General features: G+C 48.2%; 1 protein-coding gene across 1 annotated transcript in view; it reads right to left on the bottom strand.

Moving 5' to 3' along the window:
• Positions 1-239: 239 nt before the first annotated feature.
• The window catches only part of LOC123350510 (galectin-9-like), a 30,272-nt gene continuing 14,994 nt past the window's right edge, over positions 240-15,517 (bottom strand). The window contains exons 5-9 of the mRNA XM_044989125.1: positions 12,060-12,104; positions 10,172-10,201; positions 9,508-9,596; positions 8,795-8,960; positions 240-698 (exon numbers count right to left, since the gene is read on the bottom strand). Coding sequence (XP_044845060.1) covers positions 555-698; positions 8,795-8,960; positions 9,508-9,596; positions 10,172-10,201; positions 12,060-12,104 — 474 coding nt within the window. The 3' untranslated portion in view covers positions 240-554. The remainder of the gene's footprint in view (positions 699-8,794; positions 8,961-9,507; positions 9,597-10,171; positions 10,202-12,059; positions 12,105-15,517) is intronic.

The raw sequence follows: 15,517 nt of genomic DNA on the forward strand, positions 1-15,517 counted from the left end.
AGGGGCCCCCATAAAGTTACATGCTTTAGCCACGCCGCCTGGGGCTCAGCCTTCTCACGAGTGAAAAACCGGCTCAAGTATCACACTGAAATGTAAGTACAATATTTATATTCCAGTTGATTTATTTTACAACTCTATGGTTCACACGAGGAAGTAAGCACTTTATCAGCAATAGCGTGCTATGACACTTGTATTTTTCTCCCTGATTTGTAAGCAAGTAGTTTTTAAGCGAGGTGAAACTTGTGATACACAAGACAAATCAAACTCCTGAAAGGGGTACAGTAGTCTGGAAAGGTTGAGAACCACGGCTTTAATCTACAGTATCAGAAATGCAGATAGACAAAGAAGAGACAATGAGAGAAGCCCTTCCCTCCCTCAACCCCCATAGTGAGACTTCAGCGTTTCTGTACGATGTGAGATTTGGTGGCTGAGATCTCCGGGCTTGGCAGTGGAGCTGTTGAATGAAGATGATGAGAGGGCTCTGGAGTGGAGGATGAGACTGAGCCCAGTGGGTTGAGTCAAATAGTGAGAACTTAGTGGCCCAGGAGGGGCCATCAGTACTGCACACAGGAGAGTGTCACATCCCCCGCTATCTGTAGCTGGTCCACCTGGTTTGCAGGGATGCGGTGGACATAGTCAAATACACGCAGCCCGTTCACCGAGACCTGGTAGCAGCTCCTTGTGTTCACTATCTCCATCTGGAGGAGAGAGAGAAGATTTACATTTGTGTGCCCTGACACCCAAGGATACAAGAACATCTGTTACACTGATAACAAGGCCCAGGGGAGCCATCCATTCATCTTGCAGCACATTAGCCAAGAAGATAAAGGACTAATTTAGCTACAACAAATCAGGAAAAAGATCTTGGTGTCATCGTGGATAGTTCTCTGAAGATGTCCACGCAGTGTGCAGAGGCGGTTAAAAAAGCAAACGGGATGTTAGGAATCATTAAAAAGGGGATAGAGAATAAGATGGAGAATATATTATTGCCCTTATATAAATCGATGGTACACCCACATCTTGAATACTGTGTACAGATGTGGTCGCCTCATCTCAAAAAAGATATACTGGCACTAGAAAAGGTTCAGAGAAGGGCAACTAAAATGATTAGGGGTTTGGAGAGGGTCCCATATGAGGAGAGATTAAAGAGGCTAGGACTTTTCAGCTTGGAAAAGAGGAGACTAAGGGGGGACATGATAGAGGTATATAAAATCATGAGTGATGTGGAAAAAGTGGATAAGGAAAAGTTATTTACTTATTCCCATAATACAAGAACTAGGGGCCACCAAATGAAATTAATAGGCAGCAGGTTTAAAACAAATACAAGGAGGTTCTTCTTCATGCAGCACACAGTCAACTTGTGGAACTCCTTACCTGAGGAGGTTGTGAAGGCTAGGACTATAACAGCGTTTAAAAGAGAACTGGATAAATTCATGGAGGTTAAGTCCATTAATGGCTATTAGCCACGATGGGTAAGGAATGGGGTCCCTAGACTCTGTTTGTTTGTCAAGGGGTGGAGATGGAGGAGAGATCACTTGATCATTGCCTGTTAGGTTCACTCCCTCTGGGGCACCTGGCACTGGACACTGTCAGTAGACAGGATACTGGGCTAGATGGACCTTTGGTCTGACCCAGTACGGCCATTCTTATGTTGTTATAGGCTAGATGGACCTTTGGTCTGACCTAGTACAGCCATTCTTATATTCTTATGAAGCCAAGAAAACCTTCTGACCTGCGTGTTTGATGCCAGGTGAATGCATGTCTCAAAACCACAAATGTAACAGTTTCTAACAGAGCTCCTGAAATGAAACAGCAGCTGGCTTATCTCCAAGATCACTCCTTGCTACATGATCAAAGAGTGTTTATTTCAATCTCTTTTGGTAGGGAACGCAGTATGCAACTCAACCGCCACTTCCTCAGAAGTATCTTTAAAAGATTTGTTTCAGGGAGAAAGCTTACCTGCTTGGGAAAGGAGACGAATGGGAAGAGCAGATCAGAGTATATAAAATCACATTTTTAAAACCCACATTAAAAGAACATTAAAGTTGCAAATTCAAGCACTCAAAAATTAGATGATGTTAGGGATTAATATTGCCCAGCAACCTTAATTCATCTGTCTTGTGTGTGTGAGCATCATGGTACAGTCTTTAATTACATAAAATCATAGTGATGTAGGACTGGAAGGGACTTCAATAGTTCATCTAGTCCAGTCCCCTGCACTGAGACAGGACTGAGTATTATCTAGACTAATGGTTCTCAACCCATGGCCCGCAGGTCACTTGCAGCCCAATCAGCATACAACTGTGGCCCATGTGACATCCTCAGGGCAATACATGTAGTATATATATTGTGTGGATGCAGCCCAAATAACGCATAGAGAGCAGCATATGTGGCCCACAATGGTAAATAGGTTGAGAACCACTGAACTAGACCTGGATAGGTGTTAGTCTCACCTGTTCTTAAAAAGTTTTAGTTGACAGAGATTCCACAACCTCCCTAGGCAATTTATTCCAGTGCTTAACTACCCAGACAGTTAGGAAGTTTTTCCTAATATCCAACCTAAATCTTCCTTTCTGCAATTTAAGCCCATTGCTTCTTATCCTGTCATCAGAGGTTAAGGAGAACAATTTATCACCATTCTCTTTATAACAACTTTTTATGTACTTGAAGACTATTACCATGTCCCCGCTCAGCCTTCTCCAGACTAAACAAACTCATTTTTTTCAATGTTTCTTCATAGGTCATGTTTTCTAGACCTTTAATCATTTTTGTTGCTCTTCTCTGGATTTTGTCCAATTGTCCACGTCTCTCCTGAAGTGTAATGCCCAGAACTGGACACAATATTCCAACTGAAGTTTTATCAGTGCTGAGTGGAATAATTACTTCTCATGTCTTCCTTACAACACTCCTGCTAATACATCCCGGAATGATATTTGCTTATTTTATTTATTTATTTATTTAGCAACAGTGTTACATTGTTGACTCATATGTAGTTTGTGATTCACAATAACCCCTGGATCCTTTTCTGCAGTACTCCTTCTTAGGCCTGGGCTACACTAGCAGGGGAGTTTGAACTAAGATATGCAACTTCAGCTACGCTATTTGCCTAGCTGAAGTCGAAGTATCTTAGTTCGACTTACCTGGCCGTCCTCACAGCGGCGAGTTGACTCGCGCGGCTCCCCCATCAACACCGCTTACTCCTCCTGCCGAGGTGGAGTATGGGCATCGATTAGCCGATCGATTTATCGCGTTCAGATGAGACACGATAAATCGATCCCCAATACATCGAACACTACCCGCCAATTCAGCAGGTAGTATAGACGTACCCTAAAACATACCCATTCTGTATTTGTGCAATTGATTATTTCTTCCTAAGTGCAGTACTTTGCATTTGTCCTTATTGAATTTCATCCTATTTATTTCAGACCATTCATCCAGATTGTCAAGAGTATTTTGAATTCTAATCCTCTCCTCCAAAGCACTTGCAAACCCTCCCAGGTTGGTATCATCTGCAAACTTTATAAGTGTACTCTCTATGCCATTATCCAAATCATTTATGAAGATATTGAATAGAATCAGACCTAGGTCAGATCTTGTGGGACCCCACTTTATATGCCCTTCCAGCTTGATTGTGGACCACTGATCAGTACTCCCCGAGTACACTTTTCAAACCAGTTGTGCAGCCACCTTGTAATATGTTCATCTAGCCTATATTTCTCGATTGTTGATGAGGCCATGTGAGACAATATCAAAAGCCTTACTAAAATCAAGATATAGCATATTAGAGTTGGAAAGAACCTCAGGAGATCATCTAGTCCAACCCCCTGCTTAAAGCAGGACCAATCCCCAAATTGCCCCCTCAAGGATTGAGCTCACAACCCTGGGTTTAGCAGGCCAATGCTCAAACCACTGAGCTATCCCTTCCCCCATCTACTGCTTGCCCCCATTCTCAAGGCTTGTTACCCGGTCAAAGAAGGATGTTAGGTTGGTTTGACATGATTTGTTCTTGACGAATGCATGTTGACTGTTATTTATCACCTTATTATCTTCTAGGTTCTTACAAATTGATCGTTTGATTATTTGCTCCATTATTTTTCTGGGTATGGAACTTAAGCTGACTAGTCTATAATTCCCTGGTTTCCTTAGTCTCCTTTTTAGAGCTAAGTACTATATTCGCCCTTTTCCAGTTCTCTGGGATCTCTCCCATCCTCCACGAGTTTTCAAAGATAATGGCTAATGGCTCAGATCTCTTCAGCCAGTTCCTTAAGTATTCTATGAAGTATTTTGTCAGGCCCTGCTGACTTGAAGACATCTAACTTGTCTAAGTAATTCTTAACTTGTTCTTTCCTTATTTTAGCCTCAGATCCTACCCCATTTACTCTGATGTTCACTAGATTAGTTGTCCAATCACTGCTAACTTTTTTGTTGAATACTGAAACAAAAAAGGCATGTAATACTTCGGCCATTGCTGTGTTTTCTGTTGTTATCTTTCTATCCTCATTGAGCAATAGGCCTACCCTGTCCTTGGTCTTTCTCTTGCTTCTTGTGTATTTGTAAAATGTTTTCTTGTTACTCTTTATGTCCCTAGCTAGTTTAATCTAATTTTGTGCCTTGGCCTTTCCAATTCTGCCCCTATACACTTGTGTTTGTTTGTTTATATCCATCCTTTGTGATTTGACCTAGTTTACACTTTTTGTAGGACTCTTTTTTGAGTTTTAGGTCATTGAAGATCTCCTGGTTAAGCCAGGGTGGTCTCTTATAATACTTCCTATCTTTCTTATGCATTAGGATAGTTTGCTCTTGTGCCCTTGATAATGTCTCTTTAGAAAAGTGCCAACTCTTTTTTCCCTTAGAATTGCTCCCTGAGTTTGCTAAAGTCATAAGAACATAAGAACGGCCATACTGGGTCAGACCAAAGGTCCATCTAGCCCAGTATCTGTCTACCGACAGTGGCCAATGCCAGGTGCCCCAGAGGGAGTGAACCTAACAGGCAATGACCAATTGATCTCTCTCCTGCCATCCATCTCCATCCTCTGACGAACAGAGGCTAGGGACACCATTCTTTACCCATCCTGGCTAATAGCCATTTATGGACTTAACCACCATGAATTTATCCAGTTCTCTTTTTGAAGTCCGTTGTCTTTATTCTGCTTTTTTCCCTACTACCATTCCTTAGAATCATGAACTCTTTATCATTTCATGATCACTTTCACCCATCTGCCTTCCACCTTCAAACTCTCAACCAGTTCTTTCCTATTTGTCAGGATCAAATCTAAAACAGCCTCTCCCCTAGTCACTTTCTCCATCTTCTGTAATAAAAAGTGCATTTCAAGAACTTGTTGGATTCTCTGTGCCCTGCTGTATTATTTTCCCAACAAATGTCTGGTTAGTTGCGGTCTCCCATCACCACCAAGTCCTGTGCCTTGCATGATTTTGTTAGCTGTTTAAAAAAAGCCTCATCCACCTCATCTTCCTGGGTAGGTGGTCTATAGTAGGCCTGTACCATGACTTCACCCTTGTTTTTTACGCCTTTTTATCCTTACCGAGCGACTTTCAACAGGTCTGTCTCCCGCTTCTATCTCCACCTCAGTTAGAGTGTATAAATCTTTGATATACAAGGCAATGCCTCCTCCCCTGTTTCCCTGCCTGTCATTGCTGAACAAGCTGTACTCTTCTATACCAATGTTCCAGTCATGTGAATTCTCCCACCAAGTCTGTGATGCCAATTATGTTGCAATTGTGATTATTCCCTAGTATTTCTAGCTCTTCCTGTTTATTCCCCATACTTCTTGCATTAGTATACAGACATCTAAGATGTTCATTTGATTTCTCCTCTATATTCCCTCTTCTCTCCATTGTCCCTGCTGTGATTGTCTGTGTCTTGTAGTTCCCCCGCCCCCCAATATTCTGACCCTTCACCCAAGTCTCTGTGTTTTGGACTTAAAGCCAGCCTCACTAGGTTAGCCAGTCTGTATCTGAAGATACTCTTCCCCTTCCTTGACAGGGACCTCGAGAGGTCATCGAGTCCTGTCCCCTGCACGCATGGCAGGACTAAGTATTATCTAGACTATCTCTGACAGGTGTTTGTCCAACCTGCTCTTAAAAATCTTCAATGTGGGAGATTCCACAACCTCCCTAGGTAATTTATTCCAGGGCTTAACCACCCTGACAAGAAGTTTTTCCTAATGTCCAACCTAAACCTTCCGTGCTGCAATTTAAGCCCATTGCTTCTTGTCCCAGCCTCAGAGGTTAAGAAGAACAATTTTTCTTCCTCCTCCTCGTAACACCCTTTTATATACTTGAAAACTGTTATCATGTCCCCTCTCAGTCGTCTCTTCTCCAAACAAACCCAATTTTTTCATTGTTCCCTCCTAGGTCATGTTTTCTAGACCTTTAATCATTTTTGTTGCTTTTCTCTGGACTTTCTCCAATTTGTCCACATCTTTCCTGAAATGTGGCACCCAGAACTGGACACAATACTCCAGCTGAGGCCTAATCCGCACGGAGTAGAGCGGAAGAATCACTATACTATGAATCACCCCTGCGTCTACTCTTTATCCCTCTGCATTAGGCAGGCTGCTTCCTCCTCCACTTCACTGCCGGGGCCCAGCAGGGGGAGCACTGAGAACACAGGTGAGACAATCTCCCTGCTCTCCACTCTGGAACCTGACAGGACAGCAACCCCCAGGAGGAGCAATTGCAGGAAAAGCCCATGGCCCTACAGTCCTGGGCTGGAGCATGCTCTGTGCAGACAGACTCTTCAGAGAATAACACTTGCAGCCTCTAACAAACCTCTACTGAGCAAGTGCAAAGTGCAGTTTGCATTGGTGTGTAACTTGGCCGTATGTGGGTGGAGTTTCGTAGGGACTGCAAAGGGCATGTCTCTGACACAAGGGAGAGAAACATTTCCCCCTCCCCTGCCAAATTTCTAAAGCACAGGGGCTACAGCCACAAAGGGATTTAGGCACCTAACTGCCAGTTTAGGCACCTAAGTCCAAACTTTAGAGCCTCAAAACCCCTGCTCAGCTGCTGCCAAAGCCTGTAGGCCCCTGAATCCTCTGGGTGCCCCTGTTTCTCCTGGTAGTCTCCTAGGCACCTAAATCCCTGTGGGTGGGTGTGCGCACAGCCGTCCAAGGCCTGACACCTGGCACCCGGCCAATGCCTAAACCCAGTGGGATTCACAAACTAGACAGTACCCACCTATCTCACCTGCGGGGCCATATCTGAGGCCAAGCTAAAGAGCTGCTTTAGATCATATGTACTGGATTGGGTCCCATGCAAAGAGGTGGCATTGCCTTTCCGCCTTCCCCTATAGGCCTAGGGTGACCAGATGTTCCTATTTTATAGGGATAGTCTTGATATTTTGGGGCTTTTTCTCCGATAGGCGCCTATTACCCCCCACCCCCATCCCGATTTTTCACACTTGCTGTCCGGTCGCCTTATATAGGCCAGGGGTTTAAGCTCCAATGATTAGTTAAGTATTTTATACAAGGTGGAATAGCTTCAGCACGAGTGTGACCTACCCTCTGTCGTCCAGTGGCTAGGAAGTAGGAGATTTGGGTTCAGATCAGACAGACTCTGTATCTCTCACATCCTGCGTGAGGGCCCTACTGGCCAGGGAATACAGAAGGTGGTGGTGTCAACACCCCTTCTCCCCCTAATTCCGCCCCCCCCCCCAAGAAGGAGCTGATCCAGCGTAGGTGCCTAACTCCAGGAGAGAGTCACAGCAGAGAATCCTGAGCACAGACAGACACCTAAATCCGAGTCAGAGGGAGACACCTACGTGGCTGGGATAGGCAGCTCCCACTCAGTCTGCTGGCTTTCGTGGATCCCAGCCATAGGCACCTAACTTTCCCCTTGCGCTGTATGGGGAACCTGAATGCCCAACCTGAGGCTGTGGATTCTGCTGGACAGCCAGGAACCTAAAAGCTGGGCTCAGCAGTGCAGTGCCTAAATCCCCTTTGTGAGTCTTGCCAGCAAAGTGGTTGCAAGAATTCTTGAGCATGAGCAAAACCACCTCTTTCTTCCTAGCTTCATTCTTGGAAATGGCTGAACTGTTTCTACTGAAACTTACCAAACAATTCAGTCTGAAGCTGATACCTGGCCTGGGAAACTTCACCCTGAATTCCAGGCTAAGTTATAAGCAACTGAAAACAGGGTCTTATAATGGAAAGTGTCACACAACCTTAATAACAAGTGGTGCTATAAGAATGAATGATCCAGAACCAGAGCACAAGAGCTTATCCCTGTCTCTTAACACAAGAACAGGGGGGTGTTCCATGAAATTTAAGGAAATACTTTTTCACATTAGGCACGATTAGACTGTAGGGCTTACTGCCACAGGCTTTTATTGAGGCCAAGAAATTAACAAGATTCCCCACACAAAAAATATAAAAATCTGGCATTCTGCTAGTTAATTCTAACAATAGTTTTGACAGGGATAGAACACCTCAAGCTCCAGGCTGAGCCAATCTCTAATTAGTAGGCACTTGCCCATTAAAAAACAAACTGACCTTGACTGTTTCTGTGTCTGGACAACTCCAATATGGGTGAACCTTAAATTCTCTCACTCCGCTGGTGGCAAGGCCCCCAAAGGGGAGAGGAAGGTGGGAAAATATTTTGTTGGTCACGATGCAGTCTCAGCATGAAATATCTCTGAAGGATTTCGTTCCACAGGGGCCTGCGGCTCTGTGGATTCCCACTGGGCCTGATTCCCTACTGCACAGCACCCCAGCTGCAGCATGAAGCTGAGAACATGTTCCAATGCGTGCCTCAGACAGCCTTTGAGACTCACCTGGAAAGCCTGGCCTGGCGCGAAAGGCAGGGTGGAGAGGTGCCTCTCCTCTGAGCCCCACGTGCCGTGCGTTTGGGTGTTCCGAACCAGCGCCCTCTCCCTCAGCCGTGGGTTGATGTGCAGGGCGATGTTGCCGGTCATGCTGTTTTTCAGATTGACGTGAAAGCTATGAGGAGGGAGAAAGGGCTTGTTCAGAGGTTTTCCTGACAAGGGTGCAGGGAGAAATGTACCAGGATGGTGCACACTGGAGAGTGGGACAGACCCGTGTCCTGTAGCCAGGGCCACCGTCAATACCCCCGCCCCCACCCCTCCGGGCACTGGAGCCCACACAACTTTGACCAGGGGTTCCTATGCCCAGCTCCTGGCAATTCCTATCCCAGCCCGAACTTTCTCATCTGCCTTCAGCATCTTGTGACCAGACCACTCTGCTTGTGGAGAAGGAATCTTAGGAAGGGTGATTGCATCCAGCTGGGCCTGGTGCTTAGCGTTTGCATCACAAATGAAGACACAGGGTTTTGTTTGTCAGGTGCTGAGTGCAGCAACCCCCTCTTCCCCCACCCCCATTTCTAAAGCATTGTTGCTTGGTGAGTCTCCTGCCCACCCCACCCCATCCCAGGCTGTAACCTATCAGCTGTGTTTGGTGGGTGCAAACCAGCCCATGCACATCGGCCCAGGGCCCCCACGTTCCCCTCCAGGCTGCATCAGAAACCCACCTGTTTGCATGGAAAGGCACGTTCCCCACAATGGTGATCTTGCGGGCCCGGGAGATAGTCCCTGGGATGGCCACTTGGAATGGGACAACCTGAAAAGAGAGTCCAAAATCTTACAGGCCACAGTCCTTCCCCACGGCACCAGGGGAGGCTGTCATAACCCCAGATTGGGGTTAAAGGCTGACAGGCCTGGGGTAAGGGATGGCGTGACTCTGGGGGAGGGGGCACCTCCATTCCTGCCAGGCCTTGGAAGGCCAGCGCCGCTGGAGTGGGGGTTGTCACTGGCTCCGTTGGTCAAGGATTGGTGGTGTCCCGACCAGTGGCTCAGCTAGGTGCAGCCCCCACACCGCTGCCCTGGGGCAGAGGGCTGAGCAAGGAGCTGCCCCCACCCTGCGGCTGAGCTCCTGCTCCTGCCTTACGTATGGAACAGCTGCCTCAGTCCATATGTGCTTGCCTAGGCCCAGTTCCCCTGGTGCCACTTCTGTGCAGGCCAGGCCAGGCCAGCAGCACTCGCTGGGCAGCACAGTGGCAACTGAGATGGGGACTGAGGCTCTGGACTAAGGCAGGAGCGATTCGGGTGGGGCGGCTTTTGCTCAGATAAGCCAGAAAATCCTGCCCCTGCCCTGGCTCTCACTAGTTCCGTCTGGCTGTTTGGCTGGGTACTCACAGGGTTGGTCATGGTCATAGGAGTGTTGTGCTGAGGAGAGAAGACACGAAGGCAGTCAGAACAGTCCCTCAGACAAACCTACCCGGTCTGTGTTTCCTCCTACCTCTCTGCAGGGTGCAGGGAATGCCGTGTGGGTTTCCCCTTAAAATAAAGCCCTCAGAGCCCTTTTCTCCCCAGAAGGGAGCCAGTGTCTGCTGCTCAGGACTCATGAGCACCCCTACAATAACAAACCAGCCCTCTTGTCCTGAGCAGCCCAGCCATTCCTGCTGCCAGTGGGCATGGGAGTTGGGGGAGGCAGACCAGTGACCCACGAGGACCACTTCAGGCAGCTGAGAATGCCAGCTGCCCTCTCCATGGAGCTGGCCACAGCTGGCTCCCAGAATGTGCCTCTGGGCCCTTGGGTGAACCCCAGCCCAGCTCTCAGTATTGTCACCATTCCCAGAAATGCTCTCAGTAGCATTCAGCTTGTGAACTTTACAGTCGGGCACACGTCTCTCCTATGCGCTCTGCATCCTGCACGCTAGGTCATCTCCTGAGCACAGCTTCCCCCGGGCCCTGAACTCACCTCTGACAGGAGCTCCCCCAGCCTCTTTAGCAGCTTTGACTAAGAACAACCCATAAAACCTGCCACCAATAATGCCTTGAAGGAGCCAGAAAGCAAGGAAACAAATAGCCATTTACAGGCACATTTGTGAGAGATCAAATGCAATGGAGAAGATGGATAAAAAAGAAACCCTTGGAGAGCCCAGCTTCTCCTGCTCCCCAGGGACTGCAACTGCCCCCAGATCTGCTGGGAATCATGGTGCCTCCAGGACAGGGGCATCCCGGGCAGCCAACACACACTTCCCCCTGCCAGTGTGTGCCCCACCTCTGCCAGAGCAGGGCCATCTCTGCGGATAAGAGAGGCGTTCAGCATCTGTGGCCCATCTGAGTCTTTGACCCTCTGTCGAGGGACAGTGGTGACAGGACACCTGCCACCAGGAACTGAACTGAGACCCATCAAACTCATTGCCCTGCTGGGAGCTTTGGGAGGAGATGCTCTTCTTTCAAGAGGTTTGGAATGGAGCGAGATGCCGGACGGTGGGTTTGGCACGGACAATAAAAGGGAAAGAGAAGACCTGAAGGTCAAGGGGAGATGGAACGGATTCAGTGGTATCTTGCTTTTGTTACTTGTAAAAGAGGCTCAGGACACCCCTCGGCTGTGGTAGAACCCCAGTGCCACTAGTGGCCATCTGTCTTCTGCCAGAGGAATGACGGACAGTGCAGCCTTCCAGCCACTTACTAACCAGAACATTATTTCCCTTGCCCCAGTTAGCTTCAATGTGCAACCTCTTAAAAATCCCGTTCTTCTTCCCTCCGTGGAATTCTCCCTTTCACACACTGGCAGAGTGGGCGGACTGGCTACACTGCAGCTGGAGGTGTAATTTCCAGCTTGGATAGATGCACACAGGCTAACTGTGCTCACGTTAGCATGCTAAACATAGCCAGGTAGCTGCAGCAATGTGGGGGTCAGCATGAGCTCACTACCCAAGTACAATCTTATCTGAGACCCTGGGCTACCCCATGACACCACCTGTGCCACCGTGGCTACACTGCTGTTTTTAGCCTGCGTAGGGCTACCCAAACCAGAAAGTACACCACCAGTGGCAGTGTAGGTGTCCCCTGAGACACACATTTGCTGGATTTGCTCCAGCCAGGCATTGCTTCCCCCAGACACTCACTGAGAATGAGGGGGCATTGCTGGGTCTTTGGATAGCTGGCTCCCCCTAAGAGAACTCACTGCCCTCCCACTGACTTTCAAACTCCCCTGGAGAGAGCTGCTCTCCGTGTTTCACTAGAGAGCAGGGAATGAGGTTGCCGCCACGCTGCATTGGGCTGTGCCCCATACCGAGGCAGCTGACACCTGTCCTGGGAAGTTCTTCACTTTCTTCCTCTGCAAAGACAGAAGACAAGATTTCACAATTCAGTCTCTCAGGCTCTTCAGCTGGTTATTTTATTCCCATGCTCACCTTTACCTGCGTGTGAGCCCTGCTCCATGAACACACTCGGGAGAACCTGGGACCCTTATTCGTTCAGCTGTCTCTGCAGCCGTGAGGCTGATGCTTCCAGCTGTTTCTTCTCCAGAACCAAATGTCCATCTTTAATATCTGAGATCCCACCACTCTTGATTTTGACCCAATAGCGTCAGAGGTTCTCAGCACCTCTCAGTTTGTGTTTCTTTGCTCTTTCACAATGCTTCTTATCTTACTCTGAGCATACTGCCTCCTGCACATCCATCCCCCGAGTAACAACTGGGGATAGATCGAAGGACATTTCCTTATCTTTGTTTTCCCTTCATTGCTTTATCCTGTTCTGCTCCACCCACTGTTTTTCCTGGGTTGGATTCTCTAGTCTGTGCTATGCAGGAGATCAGACTAGATAATACTCCTAATGGTCCCTTATGGCCTTAACGATTTGTGAAACTTTGAATCGTCCCAACTTTGCTCTGTCTTCCCTTCAGCTCTCCTCCCTCAGGGCTGAAATGGAATTCAGAATTTGATACAGGTTAAGCAAAATGTTCTTGGAAACCAAGAACTGGCCCAGATCTTTACACAAATAATGAACCATCCTGGAGGCTCCATTAATGAATGTTCCCCTATGGACGTGTCCCTAGTGTCACCTAAATCACTCCCTGCCTCATTCTCTTTGATATGTCTGGATGTATATAGCAGCTTATCATCTTGGATTGGACCGTTGAGCCATCTAGTCTGACATCCTGCCCCTAGCCAGGGGCCAGTACATGTTGCTACAGAGCAAGGCAAAAATCCTCAGCTATGCACTTAGCCAAGTATAAAATGCTCCACATGGACCTTCCTGATGCCTTCACATAATCAGATCAACTTTGGCTCTGAAACATGAGATGTACTTATCCCCAGCAGATGCAGTCAACATTGTTAGTAGAAGAAGGCAATAATGTCTAATGGTTAAAGCAGGGCTGGGCGGGGTAAAGGCATAGCACGCAGAAGTAGCTAGCTCCAGAAATGGCTCACGTGTGAAATCCATGTAGCATGCAGCGCTGTTTGAACCAATGGGGCTCCAGCCAAATGGAACCCAGGGCAATGTAGCACAGAGAGGAGACCAGACTGGCCATTTCTGAAATGACCAGTGCACTGTGGGATATGACTGGGAGGACTGAAGGAATATAGGTAATGCAAGAGGGCACTTAATAGAAAAATAACTAGTTAGTTAGGTGAAACTAGTTATAATTAGCTGTGCCGTTGTCAGGCAAATTCAAGTTGTTTTTGTGAGGTTAAAGAGGGTTGCTTTTGTGTTAGTTTAAACCACACAAAAATAGTTTAAGCTGGCTAAACCCACTAGAACTAAAACCTGCTAGTGAAGGCAGGGGGCTGGACTCAATGACCCTTCAGGGTCCCTTCCAGTTCTATGAGATAGGTATAGCTCCATATATTATATTAAGGCTTGTAACTGCTGCAAGAGGCTGTGTCTGAGATAAGTGGAACATTGACTGATGCAAGCAAGTGCAGCTAGCAAGTAGGCACAGAACATAAAGGGGGGATTTAGACAAGTTTTAGCATAGCCGCTGACTTCCTCTCTATCCGGGGGGTGCTCGGCCCCCGCCTCAGGCCCTCCCCCACTCCACCCCTTCCCCCAAGCCTCTATCCCTGCCTCATCTCTTCCCGCTCCCACTCCACCCCTGCCCTGCCTCTTCCCACCCCCTCCTCCAAGTGCGCCTCATCCCTGCTCCACCCCCTGCCTCCCAGCGCCTCCTGCACGCTGCCTGTTCCATGGAGTGCAGGAGGCGCTGAAAGGGAAGGGGAGGAGTTGATTAGCGGGGCCACTGGCAGATGGGAGGTGCTGAGGGGGAGCGGGTAGCTGGCTGCCCGGTGGGTGCTAAGCACCCACTAAATTTTTTCCGTGGGTGCTCCAGCCGTGGAGCACCAATGGAGTCAGCACCTGTGAGTTTTAGCTTAGAAGACCTGTCGGACACCCAAGACCATGGGATATCTGGATGATGTGGTGGTCCTCCTTCTAGCTCTACTGTAAGTAACAGGCCATTGTTTATTGTACTAAGGAAGCATCATTGTATTTGGGGTTTCCAGTTACACTGAGTACAGGGTACAGGAAATATTTGCATTGGGAGATAGTTATTTTTGCTGAATTGCCAACTCATAGTCTGTCTTAAAACCAAAAATTAGATCCAAACATTTCAAGAAGGAACATGAGCAATGACCATATCTCTCCTGCATGGGATGGATGCACCCTGCCACTCAACCAATGGCACTAACACCAATAGACACTTATCTGATTACACATCAGAGCAACTTGTATAGTCAGAGAAACATCACTTGGGGTACACTGGTGAGGGGGCAAGAAGTGATTTTCCCAACAGGACACACCCTCTCTGCTGTAGACAGAGCCTAACTAACCAAAACAGCTCAGGCTGTGTCTATGCTACAGACCTTACAGCTGCACCGCTGCACTGCTGTAAGGTCTCCTGTGTAGCGGCTCTATGCAGGTGAGAGAGAGCTCTCCTGCCGGCACTTCTGTCAGTTAAACTTTTATGGGTCGGGGCAGAGGTGAAAGGAAGCCAGTCCGGTCCGGTCCAGCGTGCCAGTAAGAAAGTGGCTGCCAGAACACAGCTGACTGTACTGGCAGAGCTGCTGATGGTGGGGAGGGCTCTGGGGCCCAGCCATTTAAAAGGGTCCGGGTCTCCCAGCAGCGGCTGGGAGCCCCAGGCCCTTTAAATCACCACCAGAGCCCTGGAGCTCCTGGCCACCGCTACTCCGGGGCTCCAGCAGCAATTTAAAGGGCCTGGGGCTCCCGGCCACCGCTGCTACTGCTACTGCTACCACACCAGCGGCTGGAGCCCTGGGACCTTTAAATTGCCGCTGGAGCCCCAGGCGGCGTGGGCCGGGTAGCACTGAAGGGCTGGCTGGGGGAGTCTAGTCCCAGCCCCGCCCCTTCTGCCTGAGGCCCCGCCCTTTCTGGGGGCCCAGAGCTGCCCCCCCCACCATCTTGCCCCGGACCCCAGCCACCCTGAAATAATGGTATGACCTTTAAGTTGCTTTCACCCCTGGTCAGGTGTGTGTGTTTTTTCACACCCCTGACCCACAAAATTTTTACTGACAAAGGTGCTAGTGTAGCCTGAGCCTTAGTATCCTCAACAGACACCACAAACTTGCTAGCAGCTTCTTCCTCCAGCCATTGACTTGTTGATTTACCCAGAACAAGAACTGAAGTGGGCAAGAGCTCCAGGACGCTTATGGAAACAGCATATTTGAAGCGTATGCTAGAGAATATTTGCAAAAGCAAATTCTGGATTTGCATTTACAAGTGATCACAACA

This window comes from Mauremys mutica, chromosome 15 (genome assembly GCF_020497125.1).
Source record: "Mauremys mutica isolate MM-2020 ecotype Southern chromosome 15, ASM2049712v1, whole genome shotgun sequence".
NCBI lineage: Eukaryota > Metazoa > Chordata > Testudines > Geoemydidae > Mauremys > Mauremys mutica.